The 23836-nt window shown below is 33.8% G+C and overlaps 1 protein-coding gene across 2 annotated transcripts in view; it reads right to left on the bottom strand.

Annotated features, from left to right (window-relative positions):
• PLOD2 (procollagen-lysine,2-oxoglutarate 5-dioxygenase 2) overlaps nt 1-23836 on the bottom strand; it is a 95808-nt gene that overhangs the window by 11893 nt on the left and 60079 nt on the right. For both annotated transcript variants that reach the window (XM_025870280.2, XM_025870288.2), the window contains exons 5-12: nt 23659-23771; nt 21378-21441; nt 20054-20151; nt 13083-13184; nt 10040-10165; nt 8295-8416; nt 5137-5241; nt 874-999 (exon numbers count right to left, since the gene is read on the bottom strand). In XM_025870280.2, coding sequence (XP_025726065.1) covers nt 874-999; nt 5137-5241; nt 8295-8416; nt 10040-10165; nt 13083-13184; nt 20054-20151; nt 21378-21441; nt 23659-23771 — 856 coding nt within the window. The remainder of the gene's footprint in view (nt 1-873; nt 1000-5136; nt 5242-8294; nt 8417-10039; nt 10166-13082; nt 13185-20053; nt 20152-21377; nt 21442-23658; nt 23772-23836) is intronic.

Here is a 23836-nt window from a genome sequence, read left to right as displayed (position 1 = left end):
TATCATTCAAATTTACTATTACTATTTTCACAAGTAAAACATCTTTTTAATACTCAACTGTTCAACAGAAAGTATGTGGGGTTTTTATTCTAAATTTAGGGGCACATATTTTTAGTCATGAAAGAATGTGTTCCCTTTCTAATTGGGCTGATGTATCTGAGAAATTAGGCATAAGCCTTTTAACATATCAGTCACTCTGGTCCATCATCTGTATGAAGAAAAAGGATAACATTCCACTCTATACTACCTTAGCAAAAAAACACTATTTCAATTCTGATTATTTTTTAGTCTAAAAAATATCAACTGTTGTCTCTGAAATAAATATCAATCATGCATACGCTTTGTAGCAAGTATACTCTTTTTAAACTCTGGAAATGGAAATCAGATATTGGTGAAGAAATTGATCTTTAAAGGAAAATATTAGCTATTTTACACAGAACATTCTTATAGTAGGAAATGCCAGAAGGTAACTCACTGCCTTTGTTATTGATTTTGTTGTTCACTTCAAATTTTAAAAGCTATCAAAACAACTTTCATCCTGGCCACTAAATGAACTAAACTAAATTCCTTTTCTAAACTTTTAACTAAATAATATTAGTCTTCTGACAACCCCCTCACAGCTACTCCCACCTACCATGTAGTATCTCTTAGTATTTCCCACAAGTTAAGTTTGTTCCTGTGAAGATTTAGAATCTCAAAGACAGATTTTTGTAATATTATTTTACACTAGTATTTCAGGATCCCAAATGGTCTCCAGGTTTGCAGATTTCCACTAATCATGAAGAAAAGAGGAACAAAAACTCAGGTAATGTTAACAAGACCACATTTTGAGGTTATGGCACTTTACATTAAAAGACTGACCAAGTAACTTACACTCTATTCCCTTGAACAATATCCACATAATCTTCAGATCGAGCATAGTATCCATCAGGACTCAAGGCTCCCCAGAAGTTGGACCACAGCTTTCCATGACGAGTTACGAGAGGAGCAATGATCTTTCTAAAGACAGCGTGAAAGGAAAAACAAATCCAAGTAATTGTTTATTCTTAAATTACCACAGAATTATGTGTTTTGGGCTTAGCATGACATACAACACTAAAGTTCATTCAATACCCATGAAGTGAGTTAAAAAAAAAAGTAAAATAAAAGATAAACAGGAATTTCTTTCCACTTTTTCTTGAATAAGCACACTGTTGATTTTCAATGTTTCTTAAAAAGGCAAAGTAATTGAAAATGCTAATGAAAGTATAAAAATGAGTTTTAAAAGTACCTTACTTCTATCCAATTAAGTCAAACTACCTTAATTATTTAATTATTTTAAGTATTTCAGAAATTATACAAAATGAAATCGAATAGTTTCATTGTCATTGAGAAGACCTAATAATCCCTGGTGCACTGAAGTATCCAATAAATATTTGTTGAATAAAAAAATGAATAAAGATGAGCTGAGATATTTGTAAATAGGCCAGTTTTCCTAAAGTTAGGTCCTGAATTACTTTAAAGTATGTTTCCTTTTTTTTTTTTTTTTACAACTTTTTAAAATGGGTTGTGCTAGCCCTGGCAACACTGGACATTCTTCTGGCCCTTCAACTATTTTAAAAAGCAAAATAGAGGGTAATCGCCATAGCACTCTGTCTGACTACCTACCAGGAAAGTAGTTCCTTTGAGATAAGCACATGTTACAGATTCAAAATATGTCAGATTTTTTCTTAGGAAAATCTAATTTATAATGTGTCAACACTTTCCAAATGAGGTAATTCTGAGGTTCCTCTAGAATTACTTTAAAAATGAAGTGAATTATAGTGGTATCAATTTTTAAGAAAAGCTCACCCAACTCTTCCATGAGGAAGTTTATGAACCAGGTATTTGCCACAAAAAAAACCTATTTCACTACACTCCAGTCCTGTGAAGACCAGGTGTGCCCTTTCCTTTACCTACAGAAAAGTGCAACAGTCTATAAATACACATCATTCAAAATAGTGATTTTGGTTTATTTTTCGTGGTTCCTATTAAAAGGAAATGTTAACCAGAAACACTTAAATTGTCCATCAACAGATGAATGGATAAAGAAGATGTGGTATATATACACAATGGAATATTATGCAGCCATCAAAAGGAATGAGATCTTGCCATTTGCAACGACGTGGATGGAACTGGAGGGTGTTATGCTGAGCGAAATAAGTCAATCAGAGAAAGACATGTATCATATGACCTCACTGATATGAGGAATTCTTAATCTCAGGAAACAAACTGAGGGTTGCTGGAGTGGTGGGGGGTGGGAGGGATGGGGTGGCTGGGTGATAGACATTGGGGAGGGTGTGTGCTACGGTGAGCGCTGTGAATTGTGTAAGACTGATGAATCACAGACCTGTACCTCTAAAACAAATAATACATTATATGTTAAAAATAAAAGAAGAAGATAGTAGGAAGGGAAAAATGAAGGGGGGAAATTGGAGGGGGAGACAAACCATGAGAGACGATGGACTCTGAAAAACAAACTGAGGGTTCTAGAGGGGAGGAGGGTGGGGGGATGGGTTATCCTGGTGATGGGTACTAAAGAGGGCACGTACTGAATGGAGCACTGGGTGTTATATGCAAACAATGAATCATGGAACACTACATCAAAAACTAATGATGTAATGTATGGTGATTAACACAACATAATAAAAGAGAGAATATCTACAATATTAGAAATGATACTATAAATTATAATCTATATATTATGTTAAGAAATAATTCAATGGTGTTAACTGATAAGATCAAATATATAATAGAAAAAAAAATCTTGTAATTTATAATCCCCGCTGCCTTCCAAAGAAGGTTAGGCAAAGAAATGGAAATCAAAATCCATTTTCGGTGTGCCTCAACAGTTTTGAGTACTGAAATAGAGTAAGGCCCCTTATCCATGGTTTTACTTTCCTTGGTTTCAGTTACCCAGGGTCAACCATAGCCCAGAAGCAGATGATTCTTCTGATGAATCATCAGATCAATAGCAGCTTAACGTTAAGTCACACTACCTGGGTCATTCCCCTCACTTCATCTCCTCAAGTGGGCATTTTATCATCTCACATCATCACAAGAAGGGTGAGCACAGAACAAAAATATATTTTGAGAGAGAGAGACCACATCCACATAACTTTTATTACAGCATATTGTTATAACTGTTCTATTTTATTGTTGTTAATCTCTTACTGTGAGCAATTTATAAATTAAGCTTTATCACAGGTCTGTAAGTATAGGAAAAAAAAACATAGTGTATATAGGGTTTGGGATTATCTGTGGTTTCAGGCATCCCCTGGAGGTCTTGGAATGTATCCCCTGTGTATAAGGGGGACTACTTTATCAGGATAGCAGCTGGGGGATGATGAATTACACTACATTACTGAAGGAGTAAAACCTGGAGTAAGGCAGTAAATAGCAGAGATGGGAAAAGAGGGAAAAGAGAGCTGATGAAATGCTAGAAAGCTACATGCCCTAAAATGTGACCCATCCTTTGTCCCTCTAACCTTCAGTCAAGTCTACTAAATCTCACAAGATTTTTGGTATATGTAAATTCTTTATGAAAACTACATGCTTGGATACAGAAGCAAGAACCATATGTATCATATGAACCCAAACCTTTGATCAGTAACAGAAATTTATGGAATTGGAAAAATATCCTGAGTTTTCTAGCCTTTCAAGGGCAATGGGCCCAGATGGCAGTTGAGTTACTTATGAGGGAATTTTATTTTTTACAAGGTTTAAAACATTAGATTAATATTAAAGGGAATATATGTTAAATACATAGTATGAATTCATTAAATAGTTCACTGTAAGAATAAGTACCTGCAAAAATGTCATATAATAAAAACATATAAATATTATCTAAAAATTTACATTCCATAATATTGAATTTAAATCAAATTAAGAGGCAATTAACATTGCAAATTCAAGAAAATATTACTGAATTCCACTAGGTTTTAAGAGTTATAAATTGCAACTCTATCCCCTATCTCTAAGGTAGCCTAACTGCTTTTCCTTGCCTGATGATCAAAAGGTTATTCATGTTTTGAAAAATTACTTGCAATTTATAGATACACAGTAGGGCTGTATACACAGATTAATACTAAGAGGTCTTAGATTTTGAAGTAATAACTGAATTCTCAAATTGGCAAATCATATTACATATAGAGGAGGTTAGTATAGCATAACAGATTTCTCATATATTTTACTCAGCAAAATAAAAACAGTAATTCTAATATTTCACTGCTAACCATACTATTGGCTAAGAGAAATAATTGTGTTAACATATGTAAATATACTTAAAAACAATACCTGGCATTTAATAAGCACTCATTAAAGGTGGGCTATTAGTAGGAGGATTAATAAACTACTAGTAGCAATAGGCGTAATATAATAAATAATGACTAATATCATTTATAAGCTGGTATAGATGATGTCTTTTTCACACTTCAATTCCACTAAATAAAAATAGGTACTGACAAGTAATAATTATCAGTGGGCGCCTGGATGGCTCAGTTGGTTAAGCGACTGCCTTCGGCTCAGGTCATGATCCTGGAGTCCCGGGATCGAGTCCCACATCGGGCTCCCTGCTCAGCAGGGAGTCTGCTTCTCCCTCTGACCCTCTTCCCTCTCGTGCTCTCTATCTCTCATTCTCTCTCTCTCAAATAAATAAAATCTTTAAAAAAAAAAAAGTAATAATTATCAGTTCAGTCACAGATCTCTGAAATTTGTTTCAAATTCTAAGAACTGATCTCCATTTGCAATAATTTTTTAGGTCATAAGTTTTATGAAATTCTACTTTAAAAATATCTACAAAAAATGTAAAAATTCCAAATTTTACAGATATATCACAATTTCATCTTGCTTTAAACAGAAAAATAGGCCAAATATAATAAACATGCATTTGTGATTGTAACTAATATTAAATACTTCTAATTTTCATCATGTTGTTTTCTATTTGACTCCTTTGAAAGAAAACTAATCAGAATTGGAAAGTTTATAAGGCATAGAAAATAACTTCATGTGAGTTCCCTCAATTCACTAAACATAGATATGTAAGCATGGTGTGTCCACATAGACACAGAAAATGATTATCATTTTAAAAATAAATTGACAATGAATCTTATGTAGTACCTGTTTTGTTCCATCAAAATTTTTAAGGTCCTTGGATTTGTCAAAACAACATCTGCATCCAGACTAAAATAATAATCACAGTTTTCATCTTGACGGCAAAAATCCCTAACATTGAAAAAGAAATAAGAATTAGATAAAATAAATACTTGCTAGTTGAAAAATGTCAACATAAAGCTTATACATAAAATAAAGTTTCTCTAACATATTCTTCTAATCAAAATAGTAAAACAGTCGCCAAAGGGATAAATATTGTCTTAAATTTCAAAATGGTCAGTTTATCAACATAGATATTCACATGGAGATCAACACTAAAAATTTTAGGTCAAGTGAAATACATTTTCAAGCCACTAAAAAGTTTAAGGCATAAGATACCCAGTCAGAATGGCAATTTAGAATTTGGTACTTAGACCTCTTTGAAAGGGAAACATAATTTATTTCAATGTATTTATCAACAACTTTTTTTCACAGATCAAAATGCTTTCTGCACACATATACACACACAGTGCAAAATCTTGCTTATCCAACAAATCAGTTTTAAGTGAATTTTGGAGACACAAGTGTGTAATTCTTTAGGTATTAATACTTTTTAAACTTGATTTGCATGGAATTCTTTCTAAGAAATTTACTCCCTTGCTTCTTATCAGAGATCATGGACTAAGACATATGTTTTTCTTAGTAGGGTCTGTAGCATTTTCATCAGGAACAACAAGGAATGAACTACTTGTGATACATGAGATGCTTCCAAGTATTATGATTTCTACATCTGGGGCTCTCTCCTTTTGAGCTCCCCTCCCTCACTGCTGATCCTAGTTATCATTTTCCGCTATTGTCAGTATGAATCTCTATATCACATTTGTTTCTAAGTAACTGTCATACAGGAAACATTGCTAAACTTGTGCAAAAAATTAGAGAAAATTTTTTAAAAGTTTTGTAATTATGTATGATGACAGATGGTAACTAAACTTATTTTGTGTATACAAATATTAAATCATGTTGTACATCTAAAGCTAATATGCTATATGTGAATTATACCTTAATTAAATACATAAGATAAAATAAAATAAAAAAATAGCCAAAATTACTTTGGAATAAAAACTGAAGGAATTACACTACTTGATTTCAAGATTAATATAAATCCCTGGTAATAAAGTGTGGCATGGATCTAAAATCAACGGAACAGAGTAGAGAGTTCACAATCACTCATAAATATTCAGTCAACTGATTTTTGACCAAAGCCAAGTCAATTACATAGGAAAAGAAAAGCCTTAAAATGAAAAGGAGTATTGAAACAACTGGAATTCCTTTTGCAAAGAATAAAATTTGACCCCCCACTTCACTCCAAACACAAAAATGTATTCAGGATGAATTATAGATTGAAACATCTTAAACATAAGTGCTAGGACAATAAAGATTATAAAAGAAAAATTTCAAGGGATGTTTTCATGACACTGGAATAAGAAAGATTTCTTAAATAGAAAATAAACCCCAAAAGCACAAAGCATAAAAGAAAAAAAAAGAGAAATAGAATTTTATTAGAATTCAAATTTCTTCTTATCAAAAGACATGATTAAAAAAGTAAAAAAAATCAAGCCACCGAATGGAGCAAATATTCACAAAACATCATACACACACACACACACCCCTTGTATACAGATTAGATAATGAAATCCTATAAATAAACAGAAAAGACAACCCAATGTAAACAAAATTCATTCCACAAATGAATACACACAAATAGCCAATTAATATACAAATAGAGAATTCATTGTCAGGGAATTAAATTAAAATACAGTAAGATATTTTTGATACCCAATAAAGTAGCTAAAATAAAAAAGATGGACATCAACTATTGACAAATATGGAGCAGCCAGAGGTCTGAACTATCTGCTGTCAGGTGTGTACAATGGTATAAAGGTTTGGAGGACTATTTAGCAGTTTCTTATAAAGTTAAACATGCATTTACTCTACCCTACGCCCTAGTTAGTCTACTCCTGTGTATTTTCCTAAAATATACTGAAGCAAAATAGGTACACACATACACCCACATATACACTTCTAATAAGGAGTCTTCATTAGCAATCTTATTCAAATGGCTCCAAACTGGACATGATCTAATTCTATCAATAAGAAAGTGTAAAATCTATTTGTGGTATATTCACATGATAGAGTATTAGTCAGTCATGAAAGGAATGAACTGCTGATAACTGCATTGACATGAGTGAATGAGAATACGTTGTACTGAGCCAAAGAAGCCGGACACAACAGAGTATATATTAAAAAAAAAGGAGAGAGAGAGAAAATAAGTTCCAAATGTGGATCCAAGGTATTCTCCAATGAATAAATTATGAAACCATTAGTTTTGTCTTTCTGAGGCCTGTTTTCCTGCCTATGCCTTTATTCCCACACCAGGCACTACCCATCACTCTACAACACAAGAGAACATCTGAAGAGAAGTCACATGATTTATTTATCTTTTTTCTCAACAGCTCTTAACTCACTGCTGGCATATTCAATTAACATTCACTGAAAAATGATCGTTTTTATTATTTCCAGAATTTTACTAGTAATCTGTCTAAAGTATTAAAGGGGCTAAACAAAGGACCTAAAACTTTCTTCTGAGGGGTATAGTTTTATCTAGACCAGTAGCTGACTAGAAAGTAGGAATGCCCTTTATACTCCACAATCTGAAACACACATTTTCACCACACATAATCTTCAGATAGTAAACATTTAGATCACTGCTACATCAGTCATACTATTCATTTGTCTGAGTATCATTTTTTAATTTCTTATTTTAAGTAATCTCTACTCCCAGCATGAGGCTCAAACTCATGACCCACAGATCAAGAGTCACATGCTCTTCTGACTGAGGCAGCCAGGCATCCCTGTCTGAGTATTTTTTGAATCTTGATCTGCAGTTCAATTAATAGTTTGATTAAATATGTTGACTCTTAACCAATGTCTCTCTCTGTATACATGTAAATACACACAAACGTAGATATAGTCCAACAGTGGAGGTGTGTTCATGAGCATACACAGCACACATGCAAACACCCACACAGAGCTGAGACACCCAAGTTCAGGATCCTAATTTTGAAGAAAAGTTGTTTTTCTTTAAATTTCTTTAGTAGAAATTACTTAAATTGATTAAAACATACATTCCCATGTTTCTGGCTTCAGCTTGACTTAGATTTTCTTCTGGTCCTACTATTTTTATAGTATTGATTTCATGTTTAGCTTTATCAAAAAATACTTTGATGTCCTTTTCATGATAAACTTCCTGTAACATATTTTAAAAACAGAAAATTAGTGCAAAAATGAAAATAGGATGACTGAAGTATTCATATGTAGGGATGGCATCCTACTCAAAGTTGTGAATTCCACAATTCACATATTCCCTCAATTACAGATGAAATGATAACCTATATCAAACACATATCATGTGAAGAATCTAAAATAGATAAACATCAATATTTTTTAAATAGAAGATACTACAAAATTCTTCTAACATCTACTCCTGGACAGGTCCTTGAAGAAATATTTAAATCCTGGGTTTAAATTTAAACAAAATGTTTCTGACTTGAAGGAAAAATGGCTTGTGGCCTGAGAATCTCAGACGTGTGCTTTAAAATATCCAAAAAAAATGTCTATTAAACCTAATAGATATTAATCTAAGTTATAAATATAATCATATTTTATAAAATAAATATTATAATACTCTTTGAAGCTGGAGACAAAAATGAATGGTCACATATAAAACTGTATTTTTACAAAAAGAAGGTAAAGTTTAACAAAACTTTATTGATAAATTATGAACATGTCATCAAATTAGTATGATTCAACTGTGCTAAAATTTAGATAAGATTATGTGTCTCCAACAGAGCATTTCAGAGCTTTTTGTGTATTGAGTTTCACTACGTTATTTAAAAGCTTTTCACAGTTTGTTAAAACTATTTATATCATAAAAGCTGCAGAGTTAATTTTATAAAAAAAATTTTATAAATTTATAAATTCATCAAGGAGGTCCTATGAAAGGAGGAAGACATTAATAAATGACACAATATATAAAAACAAAACACTTCAATGTAAATAAATGTATTATGACACATTTTACAAAGCAAATGCTCAATGATTCACCCTTTTAAACTTATTATAGCTGGTTTTCTGCAAATTTAAAATATTCTCTGGAAAAGGCAAACGATAAGCTGACATGTACATTAGGAAGAAAAAACAATATTAAACAAAAAGCATTAGGACAAAAGAGAGAAAATGCATACTTCATAGCTATTGTGTTTTTCTAGAAGATGTTAAGTGTCAATTGTTTTAACAGGAAAGGGACAAGTAAATGGGAAAATATTGAGCAAAAATGTCTTTAAGTTTAGATTATGTGTGGGAGATTTGGGGGAGGGTCTGATTATTTTTGGAAAAAATGACAGTATCAAAATCCTTTGGGGAAGAGCATGCCATTGTGTGATTAATCAAAACAATACTATATCTGGAAGCTATTTTAAGTTCTGATGTCACAATATTAGCTTAAGCTGCAAACAATTTAATGACCAGTTCCATCAAAGAAGGTACTAGAACTAACCCAAAGGCAAAGGAATATGAAGACCTTTGACATTTCTTCACTTATATATTAAGTTGAACCACATGAAAAGAGCTGATATTCCACCATTTTGGATCTACAAAATTGAGTTTAATGTGGCTTATTCCAGTATTATGATACTAGTTTCCAGACTCTAAAATCCTTAGGTCCTAAATAAACAGGACAGTAATTACCCCTAAAATTCCCCACTGTATTTAGCCCAATGTGTTATTTTAGACATAAACAAATAATAGCAAATAGTTCCAAAGAAGGTGAAAAACAATTTTCACATAAAACATTCATTTCTCAAACACTTACTTTGTTATGAATAAAGAGTTTAAGTGCTTCTTTTGGGTAATCCAGTGTCAACAATATGTCCAGAAATCGAGGTAGGAAAGGGGTTGGTTGTTCAATAAAAACTCCTATTGTTACATTTGGATGGACCTTTGTTTTATGGCAAACATAAAAGCAAATTATTATTTGTGTGGGTGTACTCTAAATTCTATTTAAGTCTTAATCAATACAACATAAAATATATTAGGAATATCATGTATAATCTGCTAAATTTCAATTGCCCCATGGCAATTCTCTAACACTTAAAATAACATTCCTATGGCCCCCAACAAAGTGATTTACCTAATCACATCTTGGCATTGTGACTTAGGTTTGAAGAGGAAACTCTCATATTTATTACATGAATGTAATAAAGGAAATTGCCTACTCTACCATTCAATGCTTCCTTTATGATAGTCTTTAAAGAAATCTCCTTCAGATCTGAATCTACTTTGTCATCTTCTTCTAAGAAGTCAGAATGCTAATTGTTTTTGCCTTTTGGTTTCCATGGCTTGGAAGTTCAACATTTAATTTGTAGCTCAGATAAAGCAATCATGGAGGTCTTGAACTTTTATTTCTATCCTTGAATATTTCCTTTAATCTCCTTTTATGGATAGTACTTTATTTTGCTCATTATTATATATAAGAAAACTATTTTCTTTCACTAATATAGTTTATCTTGTTCAATCTATTTCTATAGATTTTTAAAAATCCTTTTTGGGTATGTTTTACAGGATAGTTTATCTTTCATTAATTGCATGAGAACTTTTTGAAAAATTCATCAGATTTGTCAGTCCTTGTGAGGAGCAACATTTAGGACAAGGAGTAAAAGGTTCCTGGGTTTAAAAACTTACAAATTGTTGGGGAAGACAGAAACATAAGTAAATGACCATGTAATAGTGTTATTACCAAAACTATAAGAAAGATTTCATTATTATGCCTTTTTAAAACATGTCTTAAAGTCTGAATTTAAAGATTAAAGATTTTTGTAAGTATCATATATGTTAAGTGCTGAATTAGGTACCGCCTCTCTCCCATCTTTTCATGCATGATGCCTCATATATTTCTGTTATCTGGATCATAACTTAATATTTGTTTACATTGAAGTACAACTTATTTACTGTTTACTTCTTTATCAATTTATTCACTCACTCAAATATATATTACTGAACAAAAAAATACAAACAACTCAAGACAAAATATCTACCCTCTAAGAGTTCTCAATTTAATAGGGGAAGTAAAAAGTTGATCACAACTCTCCCTTATTAAATGAAATAATACATTTCATAATAACCTTAGAGTTACTTACTATTCCAAATTTAAACATGAGGAAAATGGGGTTTAGAGAAATTAAGCAACTCAGAACACATAATTAGTAGGTAAAGAGCTGGGTTTCAATGTGCTACCTTTTCATTATCCATCTAAGTTCTTTTTATATACTAATGATAATACAACAGTTAACATAGATTGAAGGCTTAGCACTGCATATGTATATATAATTTATACATATAAAATATTATTTACATATCTATGTATAAAGTTTCATTTAACCCTCCCTTTCTTTATATAGAAAGAAACTTGCTTATGGCCCACACCTAAGAATATGGTAGGCCTGAGATCTTAACTACCCACATCATTTTAATTTTTATATCCCTATTGCATAATAACTACAAAATTTTAAGGCAAATGTTTTTCTATATTTGCACCAGAAAGTTTATGTAAAAGAAGACCGAACAGATAAAAAGAATTAACCCTCCCTCCAAAGGACAACACTACTTTTACAAAAAAGATCAGGATGAATTTTAAACATCATGGTGCTGCTTCATTCAAAAACATTCTGGCGCTCTTTCCAGATAGGAAATATCCAGTTTGTTATTTGAGAGACCAGCCAAAAAGTCTTATTTTCAAGAAAAGTAGGGCTCTATTCAGAAGCTCCTAAATGTGCACAAGTTACTCTTTGTCCTCCTTTCAGACAGTGATAAGCATAGAAACTATTTAATTCAGGAGGTCAGTTCTTTACAGTAAGAGTATTTTATATTTGCACAGATCCAGGAGTTACCAAGACTATGTAACTGGGAATTTTATTTTTGCTTATATTGGTTCTACCTATCTGGCATGCTGTAGATACTCAATAAACTTATGATGAATGAAGGAAAGAATCAGCCTTAATGACAAAATCATCCCTAGAATCCAACTGTTCATACACATAATAACAGTCTTTCAAGTTACAAGAGCAATTTTTTGGAAGAAAAATGTTACTATAAGATATCCTAAAACTGCTCTGGTTGATGACAGAAGGATGCATCAAAATGTTCTACAGGTAAATATTATTTATAATTGCTCCTTTACCCTCAAAGTGTAAAAGATAAACTACAGCTATAATTCTCTATGAGCTATATATATAAGTAGCACTGTGCCTGGCATATAATATGTACAGGGTCTAGAGCCAGATTGCCTAAATTCAAATCTCACCTCCAATGCCTAAAAAACTTGGGCGCCCTTAAACAAGTTACTTAATTTGTATGTATCTCAGTTTTTCATTTGTAAAACTTAATCAATTAGTACAATCTACTTAAGAGATTTTGTGAAGTTTAACTGAGTTACTTTATGTAAAATACTTAAAACGGTCCTTAATTACATAATCATATATTATTATTTTTTAAATCATCATATTTGAAAATCAAGCACAGATAATACTAGTCAATACAAATGCTAAAGCCTTTTTTCCTCAATGCTTTGGCTAAGTTAGCAGACTAAAATAGAACAAGAGCATCCAATCATAACAACTATTAAATATTAACAACTAAGTCCCTTTTATTGGGATCAATTACTAGCCAGTTTCACTTTCAAAAACAGTTCAGAAACACACAAATCTAGCAATTTTCTGAATCATCGCTTTAGCTTTATAAATCCATTATCTACCATATTACCAAATCTATAAAATAACTTGCTTTTTTTTAAAAAAATCACTGCATTTCATGACACTGTGCTTTTTATTTCTACATTTCACACATAGTCAATTACTCACATCTACTGTAGATAAGTCAATTGTATCCACATCACAAAGAGTGCAGCCGTTATCCTGCGTCCATGCATTTGGTACATAGTTTCCAAAATAATTCAGGAGAATCTAGTAAATGAAGGAAAACTATATTAAGCAAGCCTTTCCCATCAATTCTATAAACATCTATCTTCAAAGCAGGCTTTCTGCATTAGGTATATTCCTTAATAATTCTACTAATATTTAGCACCTAAAGGTATATACACTGAACTAAGTTCTCTCCAGATAATAAATCATAAAATCAGGGCAAATTTTGTCTAGAAAGGCCAAAAAATGCATTATAAATCACAAAGGTCATTTTATTTCAGTAAGAAATAATACCAGAAGAGACATAACTGAATAAATATGTCAAATAATGAAACACAGAGTTTTAATTGAGCTAATGAGACTTAGCCAAAACAACACCAATAAGAGCAGTCATGTGAATAGTAATTTAGTAATAAGATAAATATGTTCAAAGGCCTGGTGCAGACACCTGCAGTGAATGGGGCAGTGCCAATGTAACCTCTTGCCAACCATCACCACACAAAACAGGTATTATATATATACCTTATCACCAAAAAGCACTAAACCGTCCCAGAAACTATACTACCTACTATAAACTAGGCTTCTGGGCAGTGGTTCAGGGGCACTGACTTCAGGAAAACAGAGGTTGAAGATTAAAACAGACCTAGAACAAGGTCCTAATTACTGCCATCCTACAAATCCTATTAACAATAAACTGAAGTACAATACTGCCTCCCCTTTCAAATCACTCAGACATCTCCTTTGTAACTTATCTCCCCCTCTCCTCAGGCATCTATTGGGAATCATTTCATCCGTAAAATCTGAGTCCCTTGAGTGTGTTTTGGGTGGAGAAGAAAATGAGGGAAGGTAGACAGAGGACAGACATAAACACTAAAATATGAACCCTCAAACAAATCCTGAGTATTCCTAGAGTGTAAACATTTTAGAGAAAATTTTGATTTACCTTTAAAAAAATCAGTACACTTTTCCATGCAATTTTAATACCTGTAGTGGTATGACCATTTGTAATTTTTAAATTTTTATGTTTTTATTTCTTTTCAAAAACTATTTCACCTCAAGACAGTAAAGTTGCAGCAAACTAGCTTTAGCTGTGATTTTATATTACTGTGAAAAGGAAGCACCTAAAACCCTCACTATGCTTATATAATCATTAATTTTTCATTAGAAAAGTGAGATGAACTCAAAAGAAAAAAGTGTCAATATACTAAATATGATGGTCAAAATGTATGGTAGTGCCAACTGAATTTTTCTAGCTTTCTAAGACCCTAAAAGATCTTCCAGTACAGAACAGATGAGGTAATTAGTCTAATACCATTTTACCAGATTCCTCTCAAATATTTGGGAAGCCATCCAAATATTTCTATTGTATTAAAACTAAAACAAATGTTGTTGAAACAGTACAGTATTCATTACAATGGGAAAATCTTTGTGTAATCGTAGTAAGATCATAGGACATGGAAAAGTAACTCATTCACATCTCTTTCGAACTACATGATAATTCAGGAAACAAATTACAGGGCAGGAAATATGTACTCATGAAATTCATTAATGACATTTCAAGAGTCAATGTGGTCACTTTAATGGACCTCTATAGTAAAAACAAAAAGTTTTGCTATTGTCAAATTACAAATGCAAACATTAATCATATTCTACACAATATGGTTTTGAAGGAAAAAAATATATTCATGTGAAAATGGATCCTGTGCTAAGCATTATTCTAAAAGAAATTTTAAAACATTTTTTTAAAGGCTAGTGGGAAATATAATTTGTTTAAAATATCCTGGGAAAGAGTTTTTTTTTTTTAAGGAAGAAAAAAAATCCCCCAAATAGTTGGCCATATCTAAAATTCCCAACAATGTGTAAAGACTGGCACTTTCCTCATCTCAGAAATCTCATAAAAATTAAATATTTATTTCATGAATTATTGATCAGTCTATTAGAACCCTTATGTGAATATGAAAATGACTGATATCTTTTAAAAGGTTAGAGCATAAAAGGTATTATTTTTAGTTTTCAGAATTAAGACTTTATTTTTAACCTTTTCACTTTCTACTTTTTGCCTCAATTTAATTTTCATAGATAATTAAGATATTTTAAAAACATTACTTTTGACTGGAAACCCTTCTCTTTTGGATCTCTCACTACACAGGGAGAAGTTATCCATCACCTCCACGCTCCATTTACATCTGTTTTCTTCATTAAAATCTGCAGACATTTATGCTGGTGGCTTTGGAAAGTTCAGAAGACTGTTTATGTAGTTTGGCTGTTCCAGGCAGTCCCCCGCTACTAGGTGGTAGTACTTTCCTGATCCTTCTTCCACAATTATCAAACCCTTTCCAGGAATGATGTCATTTCATTGGCAGAGAAACTTTTCCAACCAAACTTTTCTTTTTTCTTTTCTTTTCTCTCTGTCTTTCTTCCAAATCAGCCAATTTTTCAAGGTCACAGTCACCAAGTATGCACAAAATTAACATCCCTATTTTTATTGCAAATCAAATTAGTTTCAGAAATGCTTGTTTTCATGTGCAAATTAGGTGATTTGATCTTCTTCTGTTCAACTTTAGCTTCTATAAAAATACCACCAATTTCATGATTACCTTAACATGTATATTACCCGATATTTAAAAGAAAAGGTTAGTTATTAAAGTAAGCATCTTATGATGTGTTCCTAACAATAAATGAGCTTCAAGCATAAAAAGTAAAGCGTCAGCCAGAAATCACAGTTTCTGTCTAAAGTTATTTATATCAGATTGTATGTATCTAGCCAAGCATGAAAATAATTATGTAGATAACATATTTTAAATAAAATGAAACTTTATTTTAAATAAAATGTTACTTAAAAACACAAAATTGTTTACACATCATTATGAAAACAAATGAAAAGTATAATGCTCATAGATATAGACTGAAAGGACATAAAAACTGAAAGCAATCATGAACAAAACAATATCAAAGGTTAGTGGGATTATAAGTGATATTTAAAATCACTTATAATTTAAAAATTATTAATTTTTAATTATAATTTAAAAATTATTTGTATTAATAGCATGAGTTTTAGAAAAAGTAACTAATTAACTTTAATAACTTCAGTCCATAAACACATTAAAAACAATTTATCATTTACAGATTATGTATAATTTTTCAATGAAAAAAATGGCTTAAATATTATGTCAATGTTATGCTTCAAAGCCAATGACATTATAATCACCCCTTACTAAATAAAATAATAAGTAAAATTAACTTACAAAAATTCATACAGAATATCCTTTTGCCTTTCATGATGGCTAAAAAAACAAAGTCTGTATCTAGAGAATAATCTGCTTTCTTTCCCCATTAGGCTGGACACAGGAAAATGTAATATATTCATGTGCCTCTAGCTTTAACATAATATTAATAAGGTATTAGCATAAAGTAAATGCTTATTTACATAATCTTTTCTCAAATGTTTATAACAAGTATAATTTTTATAATAAAAAATTTACTTCACTTTGTTACCAAATAGCATCCCAGGAAGACAGGATCATGTCAGAAACTGTGATAGTCCAGACTGAGAATGTTTCCTAGAAGACCTAGACCAGGTCTTTCTAAACGCACTATGGGTTAGGGCTCCTTTTCTTATGAGATGTCCTAAATCAGTCACTCTGTAAAACTCCAGGCAGCATTATCCTGGGAATTGGGAAGGCACTGGTGATACGGCAGTCACTGAACATCAGGCCTTACTCACAACAGCTGAATTCTCAGGCCTAAGCCCCCTCTTTCAAGCCATTTACATTTGATTTAAAAAACTACCAAGAAGAAACAGCACCCTATTTAGTTATAGGAGAGGTCCGGTTGTGCAAAAGCCCCTGCCTAACTGGCACCAAGGGTCTCAGACAGAGGCCTACAACAGACACTGTGAGCGCGCGTTAAGGGGCACAAACACATGCACATGCGCACAAACACTGGCACACGCACACACACTTACTGTAAAATGCTTCGGAGACAAATCTGTCCATTCATCTGCTTATGGAGAGTTACATTTTATGACTTTTTTGACCTGCCAAAAAATAATCTGTCTTGCCACTCCCATGAATAATGCTAGGTCGTTACATTGTTTCTAAACTCTGACATTTTTTAAAGGCTAATATATGCCAGACCGGTGTGTGCTGGACCCAGGGGGGTACAAAAAGTAAATGGGATAGATATGATTTCTATAACTCCTAGGCTAAAGGCCCAGTAAGGGAGACCAAAAAATCAAGTAAGTTCCATCCCTGTCCAGAGTGTGGCAATATGTATTGTGATGGAGGAAGTTCCAAATATTATAAAAGCATGCAGGAGACCGGAGGAGTAAAGACTAAGCTGACACCTAAAAGGTGAAGATTTAGTAGGTGGGTACAGCAAGTGGGAATTGGGGGCAGAGGATTCCAGACTGAGTGAAATGCAGGCACGGAAGACTTGTAGAATGAGGAAACACGAAACTTGCGAAGTTCACAGTAATTCAGTATGGTAGGAGGGGAGGGAGAGAATGAGTGAATATGAGAAATGTATGTGTGGATATTTGTAGGGTCAGGAGTGGGGAAGTAGATGGGACGGTGGACTAGTGACCATTAAACCAGGAGTGAAATTTTAAAAAGAGCCTTAAAAGGCCAGTTGAGAATTTGGATCTTCACCCCGAAGTCCACAGATGCAATTACACAGGTGAATGACATGACTGGCTTTCTGCTTCAGCAGAATGCCCTAGGTTCCAGGCTCCTGGTGGGTGACTGCAAGGAGTGGTAGGGTGCAGGTGGCAAGAACTAAGGAAACTATCATTGGCACTGAGAAAATTAGACAATACATAGGAATCAGAAAAAAATAGCTCTTGGATTGGGAGTGGGAAAGTAACTAGAGCCAAAACAAAACCTAGTTTCCAGTTAACCAAATGGATGAAAGTGGAGGCAGAGCTGAAGGTCTTGAGCTCCAGATCTCATACGATACACAAATAAACCAACTGGGTATTCAGACCTGGAGGTCAAGAAAGATACAGGAGCTAGAGTAAGGATTTGGAAATCATCAACATTAAGGTAGGAATGAAGCAAATTAACCAAGAATTTGTGTAGAAGAGAAAAGGAAGGTGTCTCAGAGATACCTGTGGAACGCTTATCTGAAACTAAACTAAATAAAGGGATTACCCCCAACCACTCCTGAGCCACTCCCCACACACAATGTGTTCGATTTTTTAAATGCATATTTAAAAAATAAAGGGAAAATGAGAGAGGTTTAAGAGGCCAGATAATTAGTAGACAAACCAGCAGAGAATTGTGCAAAGGGAAAGAGGACCACGTGGGATCAACACAGTCAAATGTTATCTTTGGGTAGAGTAAAAATCAGGACTGAAGAGGATGTCACAACACACGTCAGCAGGAGCATTTCCTGGTGTGGTGGGAAGAGGGACTGAGGGAGGGGGCAGTAAGTTGTCTTAACTTTAAAGAGTGTGGCTGTGAAGGGTGGTGGGGGAGGAAGACAGGCAGGCTGGAAGGCAAGGGGATTGAGGAGGATGTTTTAATTTGTTCTGGCTCAGTTTTGTTTTAAGATGGGAAAGAGCAGAGGGTCTTTAAAATGCTGATGAATAGGAGAGAATAGAGCAGGGAAAACTGATCCAAGATAGAGAAAGGAATGCACCCAGCAAGATGGCTTCGTAGGAGGGCCGGAAGGGGACAAAAACCAAGGTGGAAAGATTAACGAGAGAAGAGGAATCTACTTCTTCCAATTTGATGTTGGAAAGGCTGTCAGTATGGGCTTTCCCTTGCATTTCTTCCCATCCATATAGCTTTTATTGGAATTCCAGACTACTCAATATTCTGAGACAGCAGGCGACATCTCCCCACCCTCTCTTCCCACAGTGCAGATCTGTTCATCTCTTTTCTAGGTACTATGAGTAAACTAGGCATCTCGGTATCTCAGAACACTAATTTAAGCACAGTTTTCACAAGACCGATAGATAGATATCAAATTTATCTACGAATTTTTCACTCAGTAATATTTTCAGCAAGCTCAATTATATATATTTGAAAAGCATCCAAAATTTCATTAGTCACATTAAGTCTTTGTCAATTATAACCCAGCAACCTTCGTATAAGATAAGTGCAAGAAGAAAGACAATTATCATACGATCTCACTGATATGAGAAATTTGAGAAACAAGACAGAGGATCATAGGGGAAGGGAGGGAAAAATGAAACAAGACGAAAGCAGAGAGGGAGACAAACCATAAAAGACTCAATCTGAGGAAACAAACTGAGGGTTGCTGGAGTGGAGGGGGGTGGGAGGGATGGGGTGGCTGGGTGATGGACATTGGGGAGGGTGTGTGCTATGGTGAGCACTCTTAATTGTGTAAGACTGATGAGTCACAGACCTGTACCCCTGAAACAAATAATACATTATGTTAACTTAAAAAATAAAAAATTAAACATCAAATCTAAAAAAAAAAAAAAAATAAGTGCAAGAAGAAACTTCCAGCCATATAGTTACATCTCAATCTCAACAGAGCTGTTAAGTGAGAAAATGGTGACTTACAGACCTGCACGTTTCCTATTCAGATAGGATACCCTGCATGAGGGAAATATGGCCCATTCTCACATTTGCTGTTATTATTAAGCACTAAAGTGAAATGTGTTACCAACAGAATGAAAAGGTATCACTTTGCTTAGGAAACATCATTAGTTTGGTGAATCTGAAAGAAACTACTTAATCTACAGTGTAAAAGATGAAGCCAGTAGATTGCTAGCACCAAAATAGCGCCTCTCAAAGACACCAAAAAAGAAAGGAGCAGAAGGTGAAGGAGGGGAGGGATGGAGGTAAAGGAGGAGGAAGAGAAGAAGATGATATTCTACATATTGCTCTAGAGTCTATTGCCAAGAAATAAAGAAACAGGGAAAAGTCACTGTGACTCACCTTGGTGGGTCCATTTCCATTAACTGCCACTGGTAATGTTTCATAAAAGACATTCTTAGCTCTGGCTTTGCCATTTTCAAATTTCAAAACAACTTCATCTGGGTTAAAAAGAAAAAAACAGATTTTAGTAATTTAAAATGTGTATGTATTCATATACACACGTATATGTGTACATTTATATATATCTTCTGGTTATTATAAAATTTCCCACAAATGCCATTCCACATGCCACAACGCTTTTACAAATTTTGCCTATGCTACATCAGAGAGCACCTCAATCACTCCAACCTGGCACTAGCGAACTGAGGTGCTAATCCACTGAGGTGTCTAGCAGAAGGAAAGCATCTTTGCAAACCTGCCTCCAAGACTCTTGATAGTAATGTGATCCAGGATGAACTAAATTATTGTCCGAATTTATTCAGCTGTGAAATGGGATCTTTGCCTGCCTTTCAAAGTTATTATGATGATAATAACAATATAAATATGGTGAATAGAACACTGCCAGACATAAGCAAGGTCTCCACCATTGGCCATCATTGAGAGCATTGCCAGTTCTTGAAAATCAGGCCTAATGCCAATTCCAGGAATACACAAGTCAGGTGGGAGCTGAAACAGCTGGGTGTTTTTGTTGTTGTTTTCCAGTTTCTTCGCATTTCCTAAGCACTCCAAACTAAATGCTTTCATCCTGAGAAATTTTTAAGGTATGAACTGCCTTGAAGAGTTGTACTGAACTGCAATGTATTTTTCATGTTTAAGGTATTAATGCATTAATGAATTAACGTATTTTTATTTTTAATATATTAATTAATTGATGTATTAGTATATTTTTTTCCAAGACATATGTCTACCTAGAAAAACGAATACAGGCATACATGCATATGCACACAAAAACACAGACACACATACACACACACACACACATTCCACAGTATATGTGTCTGGTTACCAGTTACCTTCAGAGGTAAAGTAGTCTAATACTCATACTCCTGAGTAATTCACAATATAAAGAACTTCTACTGAAGAATGTGTAATAATAAGGTATAATTAATTTAAAAATACATCTAGTCTCCAGATGGTGAGACACTAAATTCTAAATTACCTAACGCTAGAAGCTTATCTTTTTTTGCACTAGTCTTAGGACATGATTTTAAGTAAATGTGTTTCACTATATCAAGCTAAGCTCAAGTCCATTATTTTTTAAAAGTTGTAATATCTATACAGTAAACCTTAATCATAGCCCCAAATTGATATGATAAAGGACAGACAGTTGAAATCACAGGTGTTCATTTGTATACATGAGCAATTCAGTATTTAGGAAGCATACCTACAGCTCCATTTAAAGTCTGGAAAATTTTGCATTTGTGATCCAATGTGATGTTAATAGCTTCCTAAAAATGAGAATACAGATACCATTGAAAATGACAATATGCAAACAACACTATCACGTTAATATAGTTTATTCTTTTGCAGAATTTAAAGATCCTATTTGTAAATTATTCCAGCAATTTCTTCAGAAAGACTGTAATTTTATAGTTGATTGAATTAAAGGATAAAGGGAATGGCAAAGTATTCATGCTATTCTCCAAACATTTCCACTTCCCTACCTTATGACTAATTCTGACCAGTGAATTTTTAGCAGAGGTGAAATTATTTCACTTCTAACCTGGAGCATGGAGCTTCCAATTTGAGACACTAGGTGTGCTCTCTCTCTGGCACATGAACTGGTAAAAGGTCTAAGATGGCTGCTCCATCAGCCAGGGTCCCAAGTGAGGACAGTAAGCAGAAACCCTCTGCTGACCTACGACGGACACATAGCAAGAGAAACCAACCTGTGTTGTGTTAAGCTCTTAGGGTTTCGGTTATTATTACAGCATAATCCCCAATCCGACTGCTACAATAGATAGGTAATTAACATAACCATAAAGATTAATCTGCTTTACAAACTTCATGATTCTCAATGCACCAGTTTTTCAGCTACATTTCTCTGTATAATAATACTCTTAAAATTGACTTTGTATATTGTTAGAGACTGAATGTTTATGTCCCCTCAAAATTCACATGAAGCCCTAACCCACGATGTGATAGTATTTGGAGACAGGGCCTTTGGGTGGTAATTAGGGTTAACTTGAGGTCATGAGATGTCCTCATGACAGAATTAATGCCCACATAAGAAGAGACACCAGGGAGTTTGTACACACATTCTCTCGCTCTGTGTGTATGTGTGTGTGTGTCTTTGTGTCTCTGTGTCTCTCTTCAGCGTGAAAGGATACAGCAAGAAGGTGGCTGTCGTCTACAAGCCAGGAAGAGAGTCTTCACCAGAAACTAACCATGCTGGCACCCTGATCTAGGACTTGCAGCCTCCAGAACTGTGAGAAATGCATTTCTATTGTTTAAGCCAACCAGTCTATGGTATTTTGTTATGACAAACCAAACAGACTAGGACACATGCTAACCAGATAAAATCTTAGCCTTCCTGAGAATCTTTTTTTTTTATTAAGTTCAATTAGCCAACATATTAGTTTCTGACATAGTGTTCAACGATTTATTAATTGCATATAACACCCAGTGCTCATCACAACACATGCCCTCCTTAATACCCATCACCCGGTTAGGGTACCCTATCCCCCCATCCCCTCCCCTCTGCAACCCTCAGTTTGTTTCCCAGAGTCCAGAGTCTTGAAAGAATCTTAAACAGGATTTATACAACTAAAAATATTATGAACTCAGCAGTGAGAGGTCAGAGAAAGCATTCTGAAGCAGAGACAACTAAATATGACTCAAAGTACATTCACAGTTGAATTACACCGAGAAAGACAAGCATGATGCTGCACGGGCTAGCACTCATGCCAACAGTAGGTTTCTCCTCCCAGATGAAAGAGCAAGTCCTCAGGTTTGCTCTGTCAGGCACAGAAGAGGGAAAGCAAAAAATGGAGATGAAGAAAAATAAACATTTTAAGAATAAAGTTTCTTCAGTATTAAGTGTCTAATGAAAATATTTAGATGACTGAAATATTTATCTAAGGAACAGAAACAGCTACAGTTGCAAACTCACCATTAACATATACTTTAAAAAACTTGTTTCCAATAAGAGTACCCACAAATTATACAATTCAGTACATTTCAGAACTATATCAGTTCTAAATTATATCAGTTACATACAGTGAATTTATGAAACATTAACTTACATTATGTAAATATACTAAAAATATTCTCAAATTAGGGAACTTTGGTTCTACTTTTCTCCCAAGTTTCATTTAAATCAATCTCAGGAATGTTCTCTCTCAAGGGCCGATAACACAGCTATTGTTCTCTACATCCCCTCCTTAATAACAGAACTCAGATTTTCATTAGGATGTTTCTGCTTGAAATAAAGGCCAACATTTACTTTCCATATTGTGAATAGCCACATAAATATCTTCTGGTCAAAGAAAAGTAAGAGAATTTTTTTTTTCTAAAAAGGTTATTTAAAGAGAGTTGATTCAACTGAGATGGCCCTTTATTTACTACTCTGCCTATTAACTGCCTAGAATATGGATGCAATGGCTGGAGCTCCAGTAGCCGTCTTAAACAAGGAGGTTATATTGAAAATGGGAGCTATTCCATACCCTCTTCAGTGGATCAATGTAAATTTTGGTGTAAAATAGCTGATCATCATCATTGTCCTGGAGATTCCACTGTTGAACTATCTGGTTGATATACGGAGCATAACCAATAAATCCTGCAATATAACAGAGAGAAATTAGAGAATTTAGTAGTCAAAGACCAAAACTTGTGTCTATTAAT

The sequence above is a fragment of the Callorhinus ursinus genome, unplaced genomic scaffold (genome assembly GCF_003265705.2).
Source record: "Callorhinus ursinus isolate GAN/ISIS: 27379988/994484 unplaced genomic scaffold, GSC_fseal_2.0 scaffold1, whole genome shotgun sequence".
Classification (NCBI taxonomy): domain Eukaryota; kingdom Metazoa; phylum Chordata; class Mammalia; order Carnivora; family Otariidae; genus Callorhinus; species Callorhinus ursinus.
This window is presented reverse-complemented; position numbering and strand designations above follow the sequence as displayed.